This window comes from Vulpes vulpes, chromosome 2 (assembly GCF_048418805.1).
Source record: "Vulpes vulpes isolate BD-2025 chromosome 2, VulVul3, whole genome shotgun sequence".
Classification (NCBI taxonomy): domain Eukaryota; kingdom Metazoa; phylum Chordata; class Mammalia; order Carnivora; family Canidae; genus Vulpes; species Vulpes vulpes.
Genome location: NC_132781.1, coordinates 120,978,484 through 121,001,611, shown reverse-complemented (window position 1 = coordinate 121,001,611; position 23,128 = coordinate 120,978,484). Strand labels below are relative to the sequence as shown.

The following is a 23,128-nucleotide window of genomic DNA, read 5'->3' as shown; positions in this document are numbered from 1 at the left end:
CTGATTTAAAACTACAAACATAAATAAAAAACCAAAACAAAACAAACAAAACACCATACATTCAATAATTTGCTGAGCCTGCTAGGATTAGGTCATCAGTCTTCCATAAAAGGTTTTCAGCTCCTGACCAATCCAGGTACATCAAGATCTAAAGGATGTTTAAATAATACTAACAATAAAAATGGATGGTACAACTGGGCCAGCCAAAAGAAGCCTAAGAAGACATGATAACTAAATGTAATGTGTGGTATTCTGGAAAGGACCCAGGAATAGCTCAAGGTCAACAGGAAAAAAACAAAGAAAATATGAATAAAGAGTGGACTTTTGTTGCTGATAATGTATCAATACTTGTTCATTATTGTGACAAATTTACTATTCTAATGTAAGATGTCAAGTAATAGGGGAAACATGGAACATATGGGAACACTGTACTATCTCTGCAATTTTCCTGTAAATCTGAAACTTCTAAAACTGTTTACTTAAAAAAATAAACAAGATGCACAATTCAGTGGACAAAAGTGAGCTCTTAAGTCAGTTCAATCACAAGCTTTAAAAGTCACAAAAGTTCTAGTTTGACTTTAAAAGTTATTTAGTAATTTATTTTCAACTATCTGTTCTAGACTCAAACCTTTTATTTAAATCAAAAGACGTAGCCTTTTCAAACTACAGTTTTCAGCATGATGAACTGGCAGTTACAAACTGCTATAACACAGGAATCCTTGGCTCTCTTGCTTTCATCAAGAGAACACATGAGGTTCATGTCAATGTAGGATAAATCCTGGCCCAATTGTAAAAAAAAGAAAGGGGGGGGGGAGCCTTCACGAAATTAAACTAGGTATAAAACTCTTTGTTCTATTATATAGTTTCTTGATATACCAACCTTCCACAAACCCAGGCATTTCATAGGGCATTCAGGGAGTTATGCCAATTTTTCATTTTACTCAGAGACAAAAGTGCTCTAGCCAAAACCATGCCATCTTAAAATTACTGCATAACTCATGTCTCAAAATTAAGACTTCACAAGCCCTATTATCTTTGTTAAAATTGCAGGAAAGAGGATGAAATTAAGGAAAAAGGATGAAACATTCCGATGAACAAACAAGTCTGAGACTAACCACTTGTGTTTTTTAAAATCATCAAGAAAGAGAAATATCCCATTTCTTTCGCAAACCTTCATTATGAAGCTTTCTTATTTCCACTATGTCATCAACATAATGTGCAAAAGACTAAAATAATAAAATAACCTCTAGCAAATACCAACTAGTCCATGAACTGGGGAACTTCTGAGTGGCTACTACTTAAAAAAAATTTTCAACTGAATTCCTATTAAATCACAGAGCCACTCTTCTTAGGTGTATAGTGTATAACTATTTTAATTTCCATTTCTTATTCAACTTATTCTTTAGTTCTTATATAAAATGTGCAAAATGAAAGCTCATGAGCCATATGGTCCAAACAAAATAGAGACACTAAAAGCTAGGTTCAGTCATGAGTCTGGTTAAGAGAAGAAATGCTATTCCATGACTTTTTTCTGCTCACTTTAAGAATACGTGTTACATGCCATATTGTTTTTAAAAATGTGATCAGATGCCTTGGCGACAGAGTAGCAGAAACTCTGCTCTAATTATAAGACAATTTTTAAATTATTTTTATTTTTAAGATTAAGCAGCCTCATTGACAATCCAGAAACAGTCCCTGCTGACTCTGGATACACACGCATAAAATGGTGAAAAGTGATTCCCCAATTTTCAATGACAATTTGGGTAAAAAGAACTGTTCACAGCTGCAGCTGTATCCCTCTTGTCCTCTTTTTCAAAAAATCTTATTTTGCTACCAAGCCATTCACCAAACCATAAGGAAAGACAATTTTTCAAAAAGCCATCAAAACCCAGAAACAGGGATCTAGGAATTAAGCCAAAATTATCCCCCAAAACAGTGCTGTTACAAAAGGGGGTAGGAAGCCAAATTTCCATAGCTCATTAGAAAAGACCTTTAAAAAGAATTCAGAAAATGAAGGCTGGAACTACAATGGTGTGGAGTTCAAAATGGAGGTAATTAAAGAAAGTACAGCTTGTTCAGCTTGGGAATATATTAGGCTTTCTCTTACTTCAGCAGAAATAAAAATATGAGCTGCTGGAGTTAATATTAAAATTGTCCTCACTGATGGAAGGTAGGGTAAGAGGAAAGGGAGAGAATGTAGAACAAAAAGGTAGCAAAGACAAGTCATCTTGCATCTAGGCTCTATAGCCCCGAAGAGTTGAATGGGACTCCAATTCTTCTGGGCCAGTGTCATGAAATTCTAGACTTGGCTCAAAACCAGTGGACTGCACACCACTAATAAATACCAGGTGACCCACAGTGTTTGTGGCATTGAAAATATTTTTCAAATTATCTATAAATTTCTATTCTGAAAAGCAGTAGATCAAAATGACATTGGGCCATCCAATCAGTTACAGAATAAAGGGCTTCCTCCAAAGAATACTAACTTGGCAGAGTTAGGTTGAAAGGAATGTAACATGGAGTTAATGAGATCAGGCTCTCAGTACAATTTTAATAAGGCTTCTTTCTACCCATCCCAGTTTTAAGGAGTAATACTGAGGGTACTCCCACATGTCTTAGAGGGATGTTTTCAGGTAAAAAGGTCTTTAACTCTTGACTCCTCTCCTTACCTAAAGCTTGGGGAAGAAAATAAATATTTATTTTTTAACTATTCAGAGCTTCGGGCACACTGTAGTATTTAATATTCTCTAGTTTTCATTTTCTGAACCTTTGGCTTATAATTTTCTCTATGTTACAATGAAAAACATATGAATGTGCCTTAATCAGTAGTACCACACGAAAATATAAACCTTGTTCTTCCACATCTTCTACAAAGGAAGAGTGAATTAACGGTACCCTAAATATCCTGCAGTTATTTTCTGTACTCGACAAAAGATTAGGGCAAACCATTCCACTTCCTTATCTTGAGCAGTAGGAGTTAACTAGTCTTCAATCTCATCTTCCCAAATATCTCCATTAACATCCACAGCATGGAACAACCTAGAAGCATAAAATAAGGTACATTTATAGGCACTTGGGAAAAACTTAGTATCATCTCTTTCCTTTTCTCAAAATTACTTTCTGCATTCTTCTGATAACATGTGTATCTTTTCCTTGCATTTATTTATTTATTTATTTATTTATTTATTTAATTTTTTTTTTTTAAGATTTTATTTATTTATTCATGACAGATGCACAGAGAGAGAGAGGCAGAGACACAGGCAGAGGGAGAAGCAGGCCCCACGCAGGGAGCATGACGCGGGACCCGATCCCAGGACCCCAGGATCATGCTCTGGGCTAAAGGCAGGCGCCAAGCCACCGAGCCACCCAGGGATCCCCATCTTTTCCTTTCCTTTAATCACTACACCAAGGAGGGCTGAAATATGGCTCCCTTTGAACAAGCTTTTTTTTTTTTCTTTTAGTATTTTATTTTTTTATTTGAGAGAGAGCGAGACAGAGAGCAAGCGCACAAGCAGGGGGACCACCAGGCAGAGGGAGAGAGAGAAGCAGGCTCTCCACTGAGCAGGGAGCCCAACATGGGGCTTGATCCTAGAACCCAGAGATCGTGACCTGAGCTGAAGATAGATGCTTAACCATCTGAGCCATCCAAGCGCCCCTGAATAAGCTGTCTTAAAGTTTCCAAGAATAGCCCTTTTCAGATCCAAACAAATTCTCTAGGGCCAAGAATTAACAATAACGGAAAATGGGTATCAAAAAATTGATACTCAATGTATACATATACAGTAGATGGAATTAAGCCAGGATTGGGGAGTCAGGCAATCTAGAAGGGGGAATTCTTTCAAACCACCATAACTCTATTACATGTGAGTCACTATACTCTGTTTCATTGTCCTTGCACTCTCCAATAGTATGTTTTATAGCTGCCAATTTGTTTTCCTTCCCCATGTTACCTAAAATTTACGCAATTTAAAAAAATAAAATGAAATTTATGCAATTTCAACACTAGATTTATAATGGCTCACGGAAAGATCCTATTTCTTCAATTTCTCTTATAATTTAGTAACATCAATGATTGTAGATACAGATGTCTTTTAACAAAAATCATCAGCTGATGTTGAAATCAGAGCTGTTGAAAAACAGGATATTCACACTGTGCCAAGAAACCACCCCAGAGATTACTTACTAATAACAGAAAAAGAAAACTTACATTTACAATGTAGCATAGAACTGAGCAGCATACTAACCTGGGACAGCCTGACATTATGGACCTAATGTCATCAATAAGAAGTACACATCAACCCTCATGTATTCTTGTCAAAAATGTGACTCTAAATCTATTCAAACTCAGTCTAGATCTAACTTCTAATTTATAGGAAATAGGACAGAGAAACTAAGGACAGAGCAACTAACAAAAAGACAACAGGGAGAAATAAAACTCTGGAAAGCAAGCTGTTCTCCACAGGACAAGTGGCCTGGACTCTCTAAAGTGTCAACATAGAGGAAACATGTTTTTCCTTAACATAGAGGAAAAAAGGTGGGCAAAACTCTTCTATAGTAAGAGACTGAAGAGACAGAACCAAGTAAAATGTTTGAACCTGATTATATCCTGGTTCAGTAAAACAGCTTTAAAAGATACTTTCAGGGATAAGTGGGAAGTTTTCAATATGGTTTATTTATTCATGAGAACACACAGAGAGAGGCAGAGACATAGGTGGAGAGAAAAGCAGACTCTCCAAGGGGAGCCTGATGTAGGACTCGATCCTGGGACTCCGGGATCACCCAACTGAGCCAAAGGCAGACAGACGCTCAACCACTGAGCCACCCAGGCATCCCTAAATATGTTTATTACATTAAAATATGCCATCATCATTAAATTTCTTTAAATATTCTTGTTATATAGAAGAATTTTATTATCACTTGTTCATCTTCATAGGTGGTATCCTACTAATCATACTCTTTCAACTTTCACCTCTTCTGTATGTTTGAACAGTTTCACTATAAAAAGTTGAGGCGGATAAAAAATAAAATTTCCAGACAGCATATTTTTCATCATTAACTCATTTTCAAGAAAATAGAAAGTCCACATACATGAAAAAAAATATGTAAGAGAATTCTCTAAGCAAAGTGGCCCACAAATGAAGTACCAAAAACTGCTGTTGAGACAAGGGGACTGGACTGTGTATACATACCGATTAAAACACGGGGAAGCAGGATCAGTGAAATGTTTGTAAGGGTTTGCTCTAGAGAGAGAACCCATGCAAATCCAGCAGAAATACTGCATACAGCCAGTACATGTCATCTTGTTACATCCATCTAATTTCTGGTGGGAAAGATAGAGAAAAATATCAAGGCTATAAAAACAATAGAGAAAAGCACATGCTAAAAAGATTGAGTACAATGGTCTCCCAGTCTTCTCCTTTTTCCTCATGCAGGGACTATTACATGCTTACTCTGTTGCTTTACAAGTAAAATACAGAAAATATTTAGCAGGTGTACCTACAACTAGATACTTCACAAAATCTTTTCGATGAATAGTAGATTCAAACCAAGTATGTATAATATTAGCTGAACTTGTTTGGGTTAAAAAAATGTTTGGGTTTAATATGTGTGACTTTAAACTTTTTACATAAATCTAAGTAAACATTTGGTACCAAGTCCTCCACTGTAACATGACGAGACATGTCTAAAGTGGTTAAACACAATGCCAGTTTCCTTAACAAAGTAACTGGGGAATCACCACTTGGTTCAGTTAGGATACAATGGATTAAAACAGGAGCATCAAATGCCAAGTTATATTCTGATTTTAAAACATATTACGATTTTGTCAAGAAGCAACAGATTTAATTAAATGTCTATTTTGGCTCAGACTAACAGGAAAATGTCTTCATTTCCTAAGTGTATACTTCTTAATAAGCAGGTGTGTTAATTTCCAGGATAAATAGTTCTAAGAAGTCAAACTTGATTTTTTTTTTTATCATGTAGATGAGTTAAGAGTTCATTGTAGCTCCACTAGGGCTCCCCATAACATATTCAAATTTGATGTGAATACAATGTGAGGACAATTTTCACTCTATGAAAGCATTTAAAAAGGTAAGTCTACATACATTTAGGATCAATAACAATATTTGGTAGTGAATTTGCATTTTATAAGTAAGAAGGTTTAATAAATCTGTTTTCTTAGTCATAAAATTAATAGGCTTCTTAAGGCAATCGTAACAAGCTTGTAAGTCTGTCTGCCAAATTTGGCCCAAACCTTTACCTCTATGGGAGTCCCACAACATGGGCAGCTCTTTGAGTTCTTTTCTAGCCATTCCTTACTTTCCATCTCTTCCAGTGCCTTCTGAATCACCCTCTTACCATACCTCTGTTCCAAAAATCTTTTATTGGCCTCATCTGCTTGCAGGTACTCATTTCGTAAGTCCATTAATTTCTCTGGAAAGTGAAATGGAAAATTAACTTTTATACAACTTTCCAAAGCTGACTAAAAGCCATTAAAAAAATGGTCATAATCTTTGATTATTCAATAATGCTATTACTGGAAGTTTAATCACGAGGAAATAATCTAAAGTAAAGTTATATGCATGGAGATGCACATAACAATGGCAAACAAATTAAATGTCCAAGGGAACAACCACATGTGAAAGAACCAATTAATGACAATATTTAGTTATTAAAAACTTATGAGCTGGCTACAACTCAATTAAAATACTCATTACAAAATCCAGAAAAAGGCATATTTAGGTTAGAACTAAGTAGGTAAAAATATTACATGTACAAATGACAAAGAATATAAAAGAATGCTCTAGCTAGAGAAGTGGGACTTGCTCAAGGCATTAGAATAAGAGGTCATCTTTTTTGTTGAGTCTGACTTATTAATGTTGACATGTTTGAGCAACTAGTAGCATACAGTTAAAGACTGACTTAGCTAGAAGTCACAGGTTGAAACACACACTGATTTTCCACGAAGTCAGCATCATTCACACTTGACAATAACAAGGCGTACCAAATAAACAAAGCATCTTTGGCTTAAGAGCAAAGACTATTCAATTCTGTAGATTAAAAAAAGTCAGTGACTGAAATTTACCACCCACAGGTACTGTAAAGTTCCTCCTTTCAACCTTTCCGCTGATATTTTTCAATTTCACTGCACTGTTCTATCACTTAACTCAGCTGCAACAGGCAGCCATTCTCAAGGGCTTTACTTATAGACAAAAACTTTTGTTCACATTCTATCACCTTAATTTTTAACAAGATTAATTGAAGACCTCTCTCAACGGTGTTCTAATTATTTTATTAATTTACTAGTCTGACTCCCTTTTTATGTAGTTGATCTTTGGGGGGAAGATTTCTTTCTCTGTATTGTGCACTCCATGGCTCCATCACCTCTACTTAGATGTAGCAGACACGTACCTTTTTATCTTGTCATTTTTATCCTTCTAAAAAAAAAAAAAAAAAATCAAAGCATTTTTGTGTTCTCAGATTTCTTGAGAATTTCAAAGATTATTGCTCTAATGTTCTCAAAATAATTGTTAGTATTTCATGTATTTTATAGAATAATATCAATTATGGCTAGATCTACAGATACAGGTAGATACAGAAATTGTTTTTTTTTTTTAAGATTTTATTTATTTACTCATGAGGGACATGAGTATTTACTCATGAGAGAGAGGCAGAGACATAGGCAAAGGGAGAAGCAGGCTCCTCACAGGGAGTCCGATGTGGGACTTAATCCTGGATCCTGGGATCACGCCCTGAGCCAAAGGCAGATGCTCAACCACTGAGCCACCCAGGCAAGAAAGGAATACTTAATTTTGTTAGTCCCCAAGCCTCTCTGACTTCTTTCACAAATGCTATGAAACACCTAAAATGTACTTCAGCCTCTCAATGATAAGGTTATAGAAGTCTAAAGCAAAGGCTTCTATTATACTCTGGTGAATCCTCCATCCCATCTGCCCATATCCACTACAAGACTCTGCTCTAGGCAACTGGAAGAATCCAGTCATTCTCCTCTTAGGGTTACTTTCTTGGGAGATAATAACACTCTGCTATAGTAACTATAGTAATAATGGCATTAATGGTTAACATTTTGGGATCCCTGGGTGGCACAGAGGTTTGGCGCCTGCCTTTGGCCCAGGGCGCGATCCTGGATACCCGGGATCGAATCCCATGTCGGGCTCCCGGTGCATGGAGCCTGCTTCTCCCTCTGCCTCTCTCTCTCTGTGACTATCATAAATAAATAAAAATTAAAAAAAAAAATTAAAAAAAAATGGTTAACATTTTGCATTTTAAATGGATCAGCCCAGTTCTCAAACTGTCTATGGTGAAGAACCAGTTTTCTGCGCGCGCGCGCGCACACACACACACACACACACACACACACACACCTGCCTCCACCTATTCCTCCTGCCTGTCAGGGACCAAAACTTTTGCAAGATATAATCAAATGAATTATTAGAAAAATTATTTTAAAAACAAGAAACAAAGCTTAAATTTTTATTAGATCTGACATAAAATTATTTTGTGAAATCGCTGTAACTTTCTAGCTCTCACTCTCAATTTCTTTTATCACAGACTAGTGTAAAAATATGAGCTTCAAGTAGCACTACGATAGTTTATTTGATCCTTCAAATAACCCTATGAAATAGCTATTATCATTACCCCTGCTAGCCTGAAAAAAACTAACCCATCAAATCTAGTTAAACTGAGGTCTGAGGACTGATTTCTCAGTCCTTATTTATTAGATCAGAATTAGCAAATAGTTGCACCTCCTGTACCCGCTTCAATAAATGGTGGCTTTCTGAAGCGCTAAGTGTTGATGAACATTCTGCGGCTTCCCTGGGCTCAATGATAAAGAACTTGATGACTGATCAGACATAGGTGCCATGGAAAAAGAGTAGCAGCTAAGACAGTCTGATTTGTTAACTAGAAGCTACATTATCCCATGTTCATAGACAGAAATTAGCTTGCCATTTCTTTTCTGGCATGTTCCCCCTGGCTATCTGCATGGCTTGTTTCCTTGGTTCCTTCAAGCCTTTTATTCAAACCACTTTGCCACTGAAGTCTTCCCTTTTTTCCCCTAAGTAAAATCCCAAAACACTTCCCCTTCAGAATATTTCATATCCTGTCCCTGGTTTATTATTTTTTTCCTCCACAGCACTTACAACCATCTAATATTCTTTTTATTTTGTTTGCCTGTCTCTGCCATTAAAATATAAATTCCATGAGGGTATCTCCAGAGCCTAGGACAATAACTGAAACAAAAATATCTGCTGAGGGGATCCCTGGGTGGCTCAGAGGTTTGGTGCCTGCCTTCAGCCCAGGGCATGATCCTGGAGCCCCGGGATCGAGTCCCACATCAGGATCCCTGCATGGAGCCTGCTTCTCCCTCTGCCTGTGTCTCTGCCTCTCTCTCTCTCTGTCTCTCATGAATAAATAAATAAAACCTTTAAAAAAAAAGAAAAGAAAAGAAAATGGGAGAAAAAATAAAAAAAAAATCTGCTGAACGAACACTTTCAAACTGGAGGATTAAAATGTTAAAGTTTTCTCTTGGGGCAGAGGGTGGGAGGAGCGGTGGTGTGTAGAGGCTAGGAGGATCGAGTTCACACAGTTACAACTTACCTGCAGTTACCTTACATGGAGAGACCCCATGGTAAGTCAATCTGCACAAGGTACAGAAAGCAAAATTGCAACTGGAGCAGATGCCCATGGTGCAGCCAGGCTCCTGCATTACAGGCAACTGGCAGCACGGTCGCGGACAGTACACCACATCTGCCATAAGGTCCAAGGTGGACTGGAGGAGAAGGCGGTCATAACGGGCAAATAACTCTGTATCCACTAGCTCTTTGACCTGGAGGGAATATAAAACACATAAATGTGATGATTTCCCAGCCAGTTCTGATTCTGAGGAGATCCTTAAAATGTTGGTGCTAACTAGATGCACATGAACTAAAACTGTCTCACTTCAAAAACAAACCAAATGTGGCTGAGACTATACCTTGATTGAGATGGTGGCTACATGGGCCTACATATGTGTCAAAGCTAAGCAAACTGTACACTTTAAATGGGTACATTTACGGCTTAATAAAGTTGATTGGAAAAGTCAAACTAAATACGCTGTCTCTGATTCTGTTAACCATTCAGATCTCAACCTCACATAAAGGCAGGTTACTGATTCTCCAGGGTTGATGGAATCCAGCAGATAAGCAAGTAACTCAACAGAACACTTTACAATAATTTTTCTGACACTCATCCCTGCCAAGAACTGCTCATGCCCAGGCCAGCAAAGGAAGTATTTACATTTGCTTCAACCACTGAGGAAGACCAAGGCATTCTTGATGGACATATTGAAACTACCTGCGGGTGGTCAGGCTTCAAGGCCTCACCCTACCCTGATGAGCCCCATCAAGGAAATTGCTGAGAAGATGCCTCCCTTTATGAAAGAGAATCAGGAGGCAGCTATCAGCAGAGTAGAGGATTACCTGACCAGGGGTGGCCACCGAAGGGCACTTGGGTTCTGGGCAGTTGAGGCACTGAACTTGGCCATCTCTGATCTGGATTTCAAAGTAGTCCTTTAGACAGGCTTTACAGTACACATGTCTGCACTCCAAGAAGTACATGCATTCACTGCCCAGCTTCTCACAAAAACAGATATTGCACATGAACAATTTACTGTTAAAGCATTTTATCTGCTGAGCTTGATCAAAGTCCAAGATTTCCTGAATCAGACTTGACAACGATTCCACATCCTGTACAGCTCTCTCATCCACAACCTCCTCTTGATCTGCATCCGATCCAGCAGCTCCTCCAAAATCTAGCTCTGTGTTGGGAGAGGGTTGAGCCGTCCTTCTCTGCACCTTTTTCTGAGAACCCATCTTGAGCTCAAAAGGAGAGACAATATTCAGGTATGCTAAAGTCTCTTCCTTAAGAAATTGCATCCAAGCGAACAGGACCACGTTGCCACGGTGTTCTTCCCATAGGTTGTCTAAGTGCTTGCAGAGAGCAGACAGCTAGGAGAGAGCACAGGAGGGTGCTAGTGAGCATGGAAAGATGATCATACTGTCAACTCTTCATTTCTCTTGCAATCTTTTTAACTTCTAAGTGAAGCCCTTACAATTCCTAATTTTTTTTTTTTTTTTTTTTTTTTTTTTTTTTTTTTTTTTTACTGCTGTGATAAAGTGTGCTGTAAAAAGCACCAATATTCTTACTGGGGCACTTCTTACACTATTCAACAACACTGAGTCACAGCAGAACACACAGTCAGAAGCTAAAAAAAGTATCCTGAAAACAAGAGAAATGGCAGGATGCTCTAAGAGTATAGGTCTACACATGAGCAGCTGAAATGGAGGATTTTTTTTTCTATTCTTGGTTGTTTAAGTATTGATACATATCTCATGTAAGAAAAAGAGATGTGACTCTAAAATGCACCACTTAAAAAAAAAGATTTTATTTACTCATGAAAGAGAGAAAGAGAGAGAGAGACAGAGACAAAGAGAGTGAGAGGCAGAGGGAGCAGCAGGCTCCCTGTGGAGAGAGAGCTTGATTTGGGACTCAATCCCAGGACCCTAGGATCATGACCCGAGCCAAAGGCAGATCCTTCTCACTGAGCCACCCAGACAACCCTAAAATGAACTACTTCTATCCTTTGGAGTCCTAGTCCTATAGGTATGCTGCATAATGATTAGAGCAGCTTAATAATATCACCCAACTTTTTAATTCTAACTTTTTCAGTCCTAACAAAAAGCCAACTCATGTGAAAGATTCTAACAGAATCCAACCTCAGAATCCTTGTTAGTCAGATTTACAAGCTAGTGTTAACTAAGCAATCTGGGCTTACGCCAGATCCTGGTTAATGGAGGGGGACAGAATGATATGGAACCTGGACTTGATTATAAGCTCTCAATAGGGTTTTGCTGCCATAGGGAAAGCTTACACTTCCTAAGCTAAGCAACCAAAGTTTAGACTACTCTGACTTTTCTCTTTAAAGGTGGTTTGTTCAATTTGAAAGAGGATTTTCCATTAGAAATGTAAAATATTGGTAAGTAGAGCTCAGGAATTATAAGCAGCTTTTCTTTTTAGCTAAACAGAAAAAATAAGCCTTCCAGATGCAGACAAATTTTGTAAATTTACATAACAAGTGGTAAGACCACATTTTCTGTTCCTTGCTCTGTGTAGTGCCATTTACCACACCCTACACAGGGACAAACTTAAACACTTCCTGATCTTAAAAACTTACTACATTAAATACCGTGCAAAATACTTTTTCACACTGACATGAATATGCTTATAAGATCATCATACTTCTGAGAAACTTGCTGAAATGTGTAAAATGTAATAAATACTAAAAGGAGAGCTCTGAGTGCTATTTGAGCCACCAAGTCCAACAAAGAAGTGAGATTCACAATGCCAAGGAATCAGGGTCCAGCAAACAAGAATTGAACCAAGAAGGAATAGGAGGCCAATTAAAACATCAATTACAAGAATGCATCTGATAGAGAATCCTACTGTAATTTCAGCTGTAACACATAAAATAATGAACAACTCTCCTTTCCCACACTCCCACAAGCCAGCAGTAAGTAGATGCTACTTGGCTGGAATCTGAAACTGCAACCACACACACAGTGAATCTGTCCTTGTTTGTGCTTGTGTGTATCCATGTACACACATGTACGGATATAAAGTATCAAGAGCTCTCTGAAGAAATGAGATTATCAGTATCTAAATAATTCAGTCAACTCTCAGTGATCTAAATGTCAAACAGCCTTGATATGCTTGGGCAAATAATTCACTATATTACATGTATTGCCTCTGGCACAGATATCAGAATGCTAGGTAATATTCCTTTTTTATTAGACATGTATCATCCTAACTTAAAATTTAATTTTGTTTTTAAATCATAAGCTCAATTTTACAAAAGCACTCTCATCTGAAAGATTAGACTGGTCAGTGGGGTGGAATGAAAACTCCATGATCAAAAGGGAAAAACTGACAAGCTGTTCCTTGAGGTCAAGTAACTCTGACAGCTTTTGTCTTAATATACATCAGCCTATCAATCTTCATCACGACTTCTAGAGAAGTAGCTGCTATTGATCCATTATCTACCCCAGAGTACTTTATATTAGCTTCAAGTCATATTTATGTCTCAATCAAGAGCTGAGGCTATTACTATAAAAGGATATGTAAGCCAGAGGAAATGAAGGCTTCATAATACAGAGTTTGTGAAATAGGAAATATAGGAATCCTATGCATTTCTATTTGTGTGCATTTACATCTGTGGGAGACCAGTCAACATTTGTTATTAATACACAGATCTCTAAAAATAAAAGTGCTTATTATGTTGACTTAGGAAATGTGTTTATCTAACTACATCAGCTCAATTTTAGTCCTCCTAATTATAGTTAAATCTTCATTTAAGGAATGGTAAGAAACTAAGGGAAAAAAGTAATACCAACATCTAAGGAAAATTAGGACCTTATAATCTCTATTACAAAGCAGATTAAGTGGAAAAATAGCAAGATAAGGAAAAATATATATATATACTTGATTAAAAATTATTCCTACTGCAATTCATAATGATTAGTCATCCTAATTAATGTCATTCCTTTCTACAACACCAAACACTTTCAATTCATTACCATTAGGATTCATGAAGGCACGGGGAAAAAAAATTACAAAACCAAAGCCATTTGTTCTTCATGCAATGAATTCAAGATCATCAAGATAGTCTTCAATTAAAGATGGTTTTTTAAGTTTCTAAAAACGGATAGGAGAAATTAAGTTTCGGGTCTAACCTGAGTTGGTGACAGCCATTTGCCACTAAGTGTGAATGAAGGTGGGGAGGAGGATGGATAATCTGGTGGCAGTTCAAAGTTCAGCACAAGTGGAGGCAGAAAGCAAATGGTGTATTCAAAGCCACCATTCTGGAGACACTCATTTGAATTGCCTGAACCAAAAACAAAGATTAGAAAGAATCAGCTGGTCAACACTTGAGTGTCCATTACTGTTGAACAGTGCTCAAGAAGGACTAATGCTTTAGTTGAGGGGAGAAGAACCCTCCCCCAAAGCAGTTTCTATTTCCTTATTTTAACTTCATAGCCACCACCTTTAAAAAAAAAAAATCGTAAGTCCTTGAAAAATCTATTAAGCACCATGATATTTCTGAAGACACATAACTTATTCTCGTGTATACTTTTGAGTACAATTCCTAACACTAGCTAATAAGCAAGTAATAAACAATGTTTTCTTTTGTTGTTTTACAGTAGATGATTACAGACACAATCTAGAGAAAAGGATGTTTATTTCTATTAAAGAGCCATGACCTACTTAGAGCAGCATGTGCCAACTACCCATGAATCATACTTGGGAGAATTTGTGCCAACACAATGATCTCAGGCTTGAGGGCAAGATACAATACACAACATTCTCGTAATCAAAGTTTCATTTTAAAAATCACACTTACTTTCTTTACTCAATGCCTTTATAGTAGAAACATTTTGAGAAAGTATGCATCAAAGTCTTCTGTGAACGTTTGTATCAAAAGTAGTTTGGGTTTTTTTTTTTTTTTTTCTGAAGCAAAAGGTCACAGAATAACAGCATATGTCACAGGTTTATGGTAGTTGAAATGATTCTGGAAACCAAACAATATTAACAACCACCACGGGACTTTAAAACTTTCCAAGCATTTTTACATACATTATGTCATTTTCTCTTTTATTATCCCTATTTAACAGCCAATGACTCATAGCTGATAAACTGCTAGTTAGAAAATTAGAATGCATGAAATATGCAGGATAATATCCCAATTCGGTGGTCAAAAGGCGAATCAAATTGAGAACTATTTACTCTCAGTCCAATTTTCAATTAAAACAGAAACATGCCTTAAGTCTGTAGTACTACCATCTATCACTAATGCCTACAAACACAAGATAGTAAGTTTGAGGTACACTAAGAAATTGAGAATAACATTTATAAAAATCTGTTTAAGAGAATATTAACTAACCGCTCACAAATATCTTGAAATTTTGTGGCAAATCCAAATAGATCCTGGTTTCTCCACCTTGGACAGACTCTGCTTTTCTAAACTCATCTCCATCATAAATACTCGCCAGGGCCAGCAATTCATCCTCCTGAGCTTCTCGATCTTCTGACGACATTTAATTTTCTGAAGAGCTGAAGATAATCATTGAAATTAGTTAAGAACAGAAAAGGCACAGAGTTTGGACAAGCCTAATGGCACCAAAAAAAAAAAAAAAAAAAAAAAAAGGTAAAGTTCCTTACAAACAACTGCAAAGAATTAATCACTATTTCCATATTTCCACTTTTCTGCTAAACTAGATATGATAGACATATCTAATATTCCAGCAGCATTGCAATAGCAATAACTTTTTCAAAAATGACAGTTGTGGTGCTTCTAACTGCTGCCTTCATCAGTTAAATATCACTGATTTAGAAAAAAAAAAAAAAAAAGCATGATTTAGGGCAGCCCAGGTGGCTCAGCAGTTTAGCGCCGCCTGCAGCCCAGGGCCTGATCCTGGAGACCCGGAATCGAGTCCCACGTCAGGCTCCCTGCATGGAGCCTGCTTCTCCCTCTGCCTGTGTCTCTGCCTCTCTCTGTGTGTCTCATGAATAAATAAATAAAATCTTAAAAAAAAAATTATAGAAAAAAAAGCATGATTTAAAAAAACTTTAAGATTTTATTTTTTTATTTGAGAGAGAGGGGGAGAGAGCCAGAGAAAGCATGAACAGAGGGAAAGGGCAGAGGAAGAAGCACACTCTCCACCAGCAGGGAGCCCAATATGAGGTTGGATCCCAGGACCCGGGATCATTGACCTGAGCCGAAGGCATATGCTCAACTGACTGAGTCACTGAGGCACCCTTGAAAATTTTTTTAAAAAGGACAAATCAGGACAGCCCCTGTGGTGCAGCAGTTTGGCGCCGCCTGCAGCCTGGGGTGTGATCCTGGAGACCTGGGATCGAGTCCCACATTGGGCTCCCTGTGTGGAGCCTGCTTCTCCCTCTGCCTGTGTCTCTGCCTCTCTCTCTCTGTGTCTATGAATAAATAAATAAAATCTTAAAAAAAAAAAAAAGGACAAATCATTGGGGTCCCTGGGTGGCATAGTCAGTTAAGCGTCAGACTCCCTTGATTTCAGCTCAGGTAGTGATCTCAGAGTTGTGGAATCAAGCCTCACATCAGGCTCCATGCTCCATGTAGAATTGGCTTGAGTTTCTCTCTCCCTCTCCTGCTTGTGCGCGCTCTCTCTCAAGTAAATGAATAAATCTTAAAAAAAAAAAAAAGGACAAATCACAAATTATTTTGATTTGCCCACCAAATCTAGCTAAGTGCCTTGCTCACAGAAGACTAAAATATATGTGATATCTTCCTAAAAATCAATGAGTTTTTTAAATGTACAGAAACCTCTAGGGCAAGTTTTCTCAACCTCAATACTCTTGACACTTGGGAACAAATAATTCTTTGCGGTGGGAGGCTGTCCTGTGCATTACAGGATGTGTACTAGAATCCCTGGCTTCAACCCACTAGATGCCAACAGCATGCCTCCCCTTCAACATAGCCAAATGTGCTTCCCCAACCAGGGGTGCAGAAGGGGTACTGCTCCCAGTTGAGAGCACCCTGTTCTAGAGAACATTTCAGGGGCAGATACTACAGGAGAGGGTTAGATAACTAAGGAAGCAGCAAAGAAAAGTTAAATTTTTAAAAATACTACCAGAGTCCATCAAAACAATTCTAAGATTTACCATTATTTTAGGCAAAAGTAGGAATGAAAGTACACTACAATTAAAATGTAAAATTGATACTTTTTAAGTGCAGCAACTGAAAGATGCACCACAATTTCAGATAATGTGTATGCAGAAAAATATGTAATGAGAATCTATAAAAATTCATTAAAACAAAAAATTACTGATCTGTCAATTAAAATATTGGACTATTAAGTGGATTTGCAAATATGCCTTCAAAAATTTTTTAAAATTGAAATGTATACAACTGAAAAGTTAAGACATTATTAAAGGTGACACTATAAAATTTGAACAAGTTTATATAAAATGATTGTTTTCAATTTTTTTTTTTTTTTGCCAACAGATGATCATGGTTTTGCTTAAGCTTCATCCCTTTCCCAAATAGAACACAGTGACATATTTCCATTGAGGTCAGTACCTGTTATTAACAACCAGAAGAAAAGGATATTAACACTGCAGTCTGTTTTTCAGTTCAAAATTTGGAATTCATGCAAATCCCATTTATTCTCCAGAAGGTGGTGTTGAGACTGTTGATACTGTTGGATACAAGGCCAAGATCTGGAACTCATACTAGAGATACTATAGAAATCCTGCCATCTGCAGAAAAATTAAAAAAAACAAAAACAAAAACAAAACATGGTGTTAGGACAATCTCCAAATTTATTTATTTTTTTAAAGATTTTTTAAAAATTTATTTATTCATGAGAGACGGGGGGGGGGGGGGGGGGGGGGCATAGACACAGGCAGAGGGAGAAGCAGGCCCCATGCAGGGAGCCCGATGTGGGACTCCAGGATCACTCCCTGGGCAGAAGGCAGGCGCTAAACCACTGAGCCACCCAGGGATCCCTCAATCTCCAAATTTAAATTCTGAATTTCTGTTATTACCACTTAAGTCAAATACATCCTGACACATAGTCAATGCCAATCTACAGCTGTGTATTTCTTTAGGAAAGCCTAATTGAGCCACGTGGTTAAAGGGGTATTTGCAAGTCATCAGCAATGATCAGCCTTATCTGACTGCCTTCAGCCCTGGGAGGAGCCGAGGTGGAATACCAAGGTCATATGGGAAGTGAGCACATCAAGTCCTGTAACAAACACCTAAACATCTTCCTGGGTCTGCTTCTGTTTCTTCTTTCCTCTTCAGCTTCTTCTATTTCTTCATTTCTTACTAATGAATTACCTGCTAATAAACTAATCCTGCTAGGGACATTCAACGTTAGGTCAATTTAACCATGACAGAAAGATATTTAAAACAAGTTTTTAGTTCTATTCTGAAAGTTTTAGAGCCAGACTTCTCAACGAGGAATAAGGGGGAAAAGGAAGGTGGTCCATAGATGGGTTATGGGGAAACCTAAGAACACTATGAAGTCACATGCAAAAATGTCATACAAAACAGTAATTTTAAAACCAGATTCTCAGATGTGTGACTCCCAAATAAACTAAGAATGAAATCTGGAATCAATTCACATTTATTGAGCACCTACTATATATTGTATTAGGCCCTTCTATACTATTTTACTTAATCTTAAACAATTTTACCAGACCTAGTGCCCGGTGACAATATAATTTTGTTTCTTCCTGTTTAAACATTTATAAACAGGGTGAAAGACGAATTTATAATGATTCTGGTTTTAGGTCAGTGTTCTCCATTTTGTCTGCACATTAGAATCACCTGGGGAGCTGCTTTTCAAACTCTCAATACCTAGGCCATATTCTAGAGCAGTTAAATCAAGCCATCAGTAGTTCTCCAAGCTCTCCAGATGATTCCTAAGTGTGCCTGGGACTGAGAAGCTCTAATCCAAGCAGTGTTTCCCTTATTTTTTTTTTCAGTGTTTCCCTTAAATAGCTCCTCATACCTACCCCACCACACCCCAGCTTCTTTTTTTTTTTTTTTTTAATTTTTTATTATTTATGATAGTCATACAGAGAGAGAGAGGCAGAGACACAGGCAGAGGGAGAAGCAGGCTCCATGCACCGGGAGCCTGACGTGGGATTCGATCCCCGGTCTCCAGGATCGCGCCCTGGGCCAAAGGCAGGCGCCAAACCGCTGCGCCATCCAGGGATCCCCACACCCCAGCTTCTAAGGCTGCCTGCCATCAGGTCCCAGTCCCTTAATTCACATGGCAGACCTACATTTCATTTTTATCCACTCAGCCTCGAAGGCTCATGTCCCAAAACCCTATTCAATGTAGAAATTTTCAATTAGGGATGATGTCTTCAAAAATCCAGCAAACTTTTTTTTGTTGTTGTTGTTGTTACTGTAACTTTCCTAGGGCATTAGCACATCCCACTTTGCATTTGAGCGGTTTATGAAGAACCTGCACTATCAGACTCCATTAATTAGCTCCGTAAGGGCAAGGATCGAGTCTTCTGCATCTGTGTGTTGGTCTCAGCATCTACCAGTGCCTGGTGTTTGACGCTGGATTAAAAAACAAAACAAAACACCGTAACTGAATTGGCGTGAGATGCAGTGTGCTGAGTTGGGGACCAGAAGTGTAACGTTCAGGGACTGCTCTGCCACAACCCACTAGAAGCAGGAGTCACAGTTACACGAAGAGAAGTAACACTCAGGGGGCTCTTTCCGTGTGTCAGGCACTGTGCTAAGCCCTTTAAACGTATCAACTCCTGTTAGATTCCCACAGCCCCATGAAGCAAGTCCCTCTTAATATTTCCATTACACAGATGAGAAAAAAGGGCAGTTTAAGTCTCTTTCCGGCCCAAGGTCACACCGCTAATATATAACTAAATCTGGGTTCAGACCGCTCTGTTTCTTCACCTGTAACCCAGGAGCAAGAACAAACCCCGGCGCCACGAGACGAGAGGCGGACATCGGGTTTCATACCGGCTTTGGCCCACGGGAGGCGGCTACCCGGGGGACGGAAGCCCTCGGCCGCCGGGTTTCCCTCCGGCCTCGGGAAATCCTCCTCCTCCTCCTCCCAGGCCACACGGTGCAAACTGCAGAGCTGGGGTCGGCCCCGGCTCCCGAGTCAGCACGCCGCCGCGGCTGTGCCCCCGCGCACGACCCGGCGTGCTGAGTCGTCGTGGGCGCGACTCACCTGCAGGCGGGCGGCGGGCGAGCCCCAGCCTCGCTACCTGCCCCAGCGCCCGCGGCCGAGGGCGCCGTACGAACGAGGGGGCCGGGAGCCGGCCCCGGGCGTCCCCAGCGAGCAGGGCCTGGACCTTGCCCTTGCTCCTCGGAGCGCCCCCGGGGGGGTGGCGGGATCTCGGCCGGGCCCGGCTGGGGACGCCCTGTCTGGAATCGGGGGGGGTGGGGGGCGCTCGGGCCCGCCGAGCAGTCCCGGCCAGGCCGCTCTTCTCCGCCTCGCGCGCCCGGAGCGCGGTCCACACCGTACCTTCCGGCCACTCCGCCGTGCCGAGCCAGAAAGTTCCGCCCTCTGCCCTAGCCCTGGTCCCCTCGCCGCCACCGCCGGGCCGGCCTGGAGACGCCCGGCTCAACCAGGGCTCGCACCGCCTCTTCCGTGTAGGGAGCTGTCAGCTGAGCCGGGCGGATCCGGCTGGGGCGGCCCGGCGAGGAGTGGGCTTCGCGCAGGCGCCGTGGCCGCCCCGGTCCCTCGGTCGCCCCCTGCAGGCCAAAGGCGGCGCTGCCGGCGCGGTCCCGTCACCGCGCCCCACACACAGCGCCCCACACGCGGCCCTGGAAACTACGCGCCAGAGCAAGTTGATACAAACGCAGCTTCTGTGCCCCCGGGGCTCCTTCTTTACAGTAGTTCCGGGAGGCGCTCGGGAATTAGAAGTTTTGCCAACCCTTAGAGGTGAAGGGAGGCCATGGTCTATCCACGACAGACCTGCTCCTCCGGGCCGACTAAGCAGGCCTCCCCCATCCTAATTTCTTCCTCAGAAATGCTGCCCATTTTTGTGGTACCTCCTCTAGGAAAGCATTCACCCATTGTTATTACCGCACTTATTGAGCAGTTAGGACGCTTCAAGCGCTTTACATACATTTTCTCTTTATCTTCACCATAACCTTATGATTATTCCCATTTTTTTTTTAATTTTTATTTATTTATGATAGTCACAGAGAGAGAGAGAGAGGCAGAGACACAGGCAGAGGGAGAAGCAGGCTCCATGCACCGGGAGCCCGACGTGGGACTCGATCCTGGGTCTCCAGGATCGCGCCCTGGGCCAAAGGCAGGCGCCAGACGGCTGCGCCACCCAGGGATCCCTATTCCCATTTTATTAATGAGGACATTGAAACGTAGAGATGTTCGGGAATTTATTTTATTTTTTAAAGATTTTTTATTTATTTATTCACAGAGACAGAGAGAGAGAGAGAGAGAGAGAGAGGCAGAGGCACAGACAGAGAGCCCGACGTGGGACTTGATCCGCGGTCTCCAGGATCACGCCCTGGGCTGCAGGCGGCGCGAAACTGCTGTGCCACCGGGGCTGCCCCGATGTTGGGGAATTTACCAAATGGTAGGTGATTATTGAGAGGCTGAGAGGGAATTAAAATTACATGCCCTCTACCTCACACCATATGCATAAAGTAACTCAAAATTGATCAAAGATCGAAATGTAAGAGCTAAAACTGTAAAAGTCTTAAAAGAAAATGTGAGAATAAGTCTTCATGAACTTGGGTCAGGCAATAGTTTTTTAGTTACGAAACCAAAAGCACAAGCAACAAAAGAAAAAAATAGATAAATTGGACTCAACACAATAAAAAATGTTTATGCTTCAAAGTACACTATCAAGAAAGTGAGAAGACAACCTACAGAATAGGAGTATTTGCAAATCATTTATCTAATATTCAGGATATAAAAAGCATTTCTGTAACTCAACAATAAAAGAGACAATCCAGTTTTAAATGTTTTTAAGTTTTAACCATGTTGTAGCATGGGCAAAGGATCTGAATAGACATTTCTTCAAAGAAGACATACAAATGGTTCAGAAGCATATGAAAAGATGCTCAACATCATTAGTCATTGGGGAAATGCAAATCAAAACCATGAGAAACCACACGCACTAGGATGGCTATAATAAAAAGACAGGTTGGGATGCCTGGGTGGCTCAGTGGTTGAGTGTCTGCCTTTGGTTCAGGGCGTGATCCCATAGTCCTGGGATCAAGTCTCACATCAGGCTTCCTGCATGGAGCCTGCTTCTCCCTCTGCCTATGTGTGTCTCTCTGACACTCTGCCTCTCTCTCTGTGTGTCTCTCATGCCTCTCTGTGTGTCTCTCATGAATAAATAAATAAAATCTTTAAAAAATAAAAAAATAAAAGGACAGATAATAACAAGTGTTGATGAGATTGGGGGAAATTGGAACCTTCATACATTTCTGAGAATGTAAAATGGTGTAGCTGCTTTGGAACATAGTTTTGACAGTTCCTCTAAACATAGTGATGCCTGGATAGCTCAGTGGTTGAGTGTCGCCTTTAGCTCAGGATGTGATCCTGCTGTCCCGGGATCGAGTCCCACATCAGGCTTTTCACGAGGAGCCTGCTTCTCCCTCTGCCTAGGTCTCTGCCTCTCTTTGTGTCTCTCATGAATGAATAAATAAAACCTTTAAAAAAAAAAAGTTAAACACAGAGTTTCAGTAAGACCCAGAAATTCTACTCCTAAGTATATATCCAAGAGAGTTGAAAACATATGTTCACACAAAAACTTGTACACATATGCACAATTACATTTGTACACTGGTACATATTTATTTGCATATAGTATACATAAATGTTCACTATAGCTGCAGTATTCACAATTGCCAAAAGGTTGAAATAACCTAAATGTCCATCATTGGATAAATTGATAAACTAAATATGGTACATCCTTACAATGAAATATTATTCTGTCATAAAAAAGGAGTGAAATGCTGATAAATGCTACAATACGGATGAACCTTAAAAACATTATGCTAAGTGAAGAAGACACAAAAGGCCACATATTGTATAATTCCAGTTATATGAAATGTCCAGAACAGGCAAATCCACAGGGACAGGAGTGCATGGGAAGTGACTACTAATGGATATGGGGTTACTTTGGGGGGATGAAAATCCTATAGTGGTGAAGGTTGCACAGTTTTGTGACTATACTAAAAACCACTGGGCTGTACACTTTTAAAGGGTGAATTTGGGGATATGTGAATTATATCTCAATAAAAAAATTTTAGGTAGTCAGTCCTTATGCGAGATGCTGAAATGTTGGTTCTGGTTCCTGGAAACCATCAAACTAATGTGGCCCTAATGATCTAATAAGCTCCTATGTCCCCTATATCATATACTTCTCCCCCAAGAAAAGTAATTTTCAGGGGTAAACCTCTAATCCAAGCCTACAGGATTCAAAAGGTCTTTACCACCCCTGCCTTCCAGGCAGGATTGGCTTCATGGGTAAGTCAGCTGTGTAGTAGTCTCACAGGGCCCTGTTCTCA

The 23,128-nt window shown here is 39.8% G+C and overlaps 1 protein-coding gene across 5 annotated transcripts; it reads right to left on the bottom strand.

The window, feature by feature from the left end:
- Nucleotides 1-571: 571 nt before the first annotated feature.
- RNF14 (ring finger protein 14) lies at nucleotides 572-20,341 on the bottom strand. Of its 5 annotated transcripts, XM_072749862.1 has the most exons (10): nucleotides 20,103-20,279; nucleotides 17,168-17,346; nucleotides 16,185-16,273; nucleotides 14,996-15,165; nucleotides 13,788-13,939; nucleotides 10,479-11,006; nucleotides 9,619-9,847; nucleotides 6,260-6,432; nucleotides 5,190-5,320; nucleotides 572-3,039 (listed from the first exon to the last, which is right to left on the bottom strand). In XM_072749862.1, exons 4-10 carry the CDS (start codon nucleotides 15,147-15,149, stop codon nucleotides 2,982-2,984), a joined length of 1,425 nt encoding a protein of 474 aa, XP_072605963.1. In that variant the 5' UTR covers nucleotides 15,150-15,165; nucleotides 16,185-16,273; nucleotides 17,168-17,346; nucleotides 20,103-20,279; the 3' UTR covers nucleotides 572-2,981. The 5 variants fall into 5 exon arrangements, with proteins under 5 accessions (XP_072605963.1, XP_025873973.1, XP_025873967.1 ...); XM_026018188.2 differs by lacking the exon at nucleotides 16,185-16,273 and having other exon boundaries at nucleotides 20,103-20,341; XM_026018182.2 differs by lacking the exons at nucleotides 16,185-16,273; nucleotides 20,103-20,279 and adding an exon at nucleotides 19,806-20,088.
- Nucleotides 20,342-23,128: the final 2,787 nt, after the last annotated feature.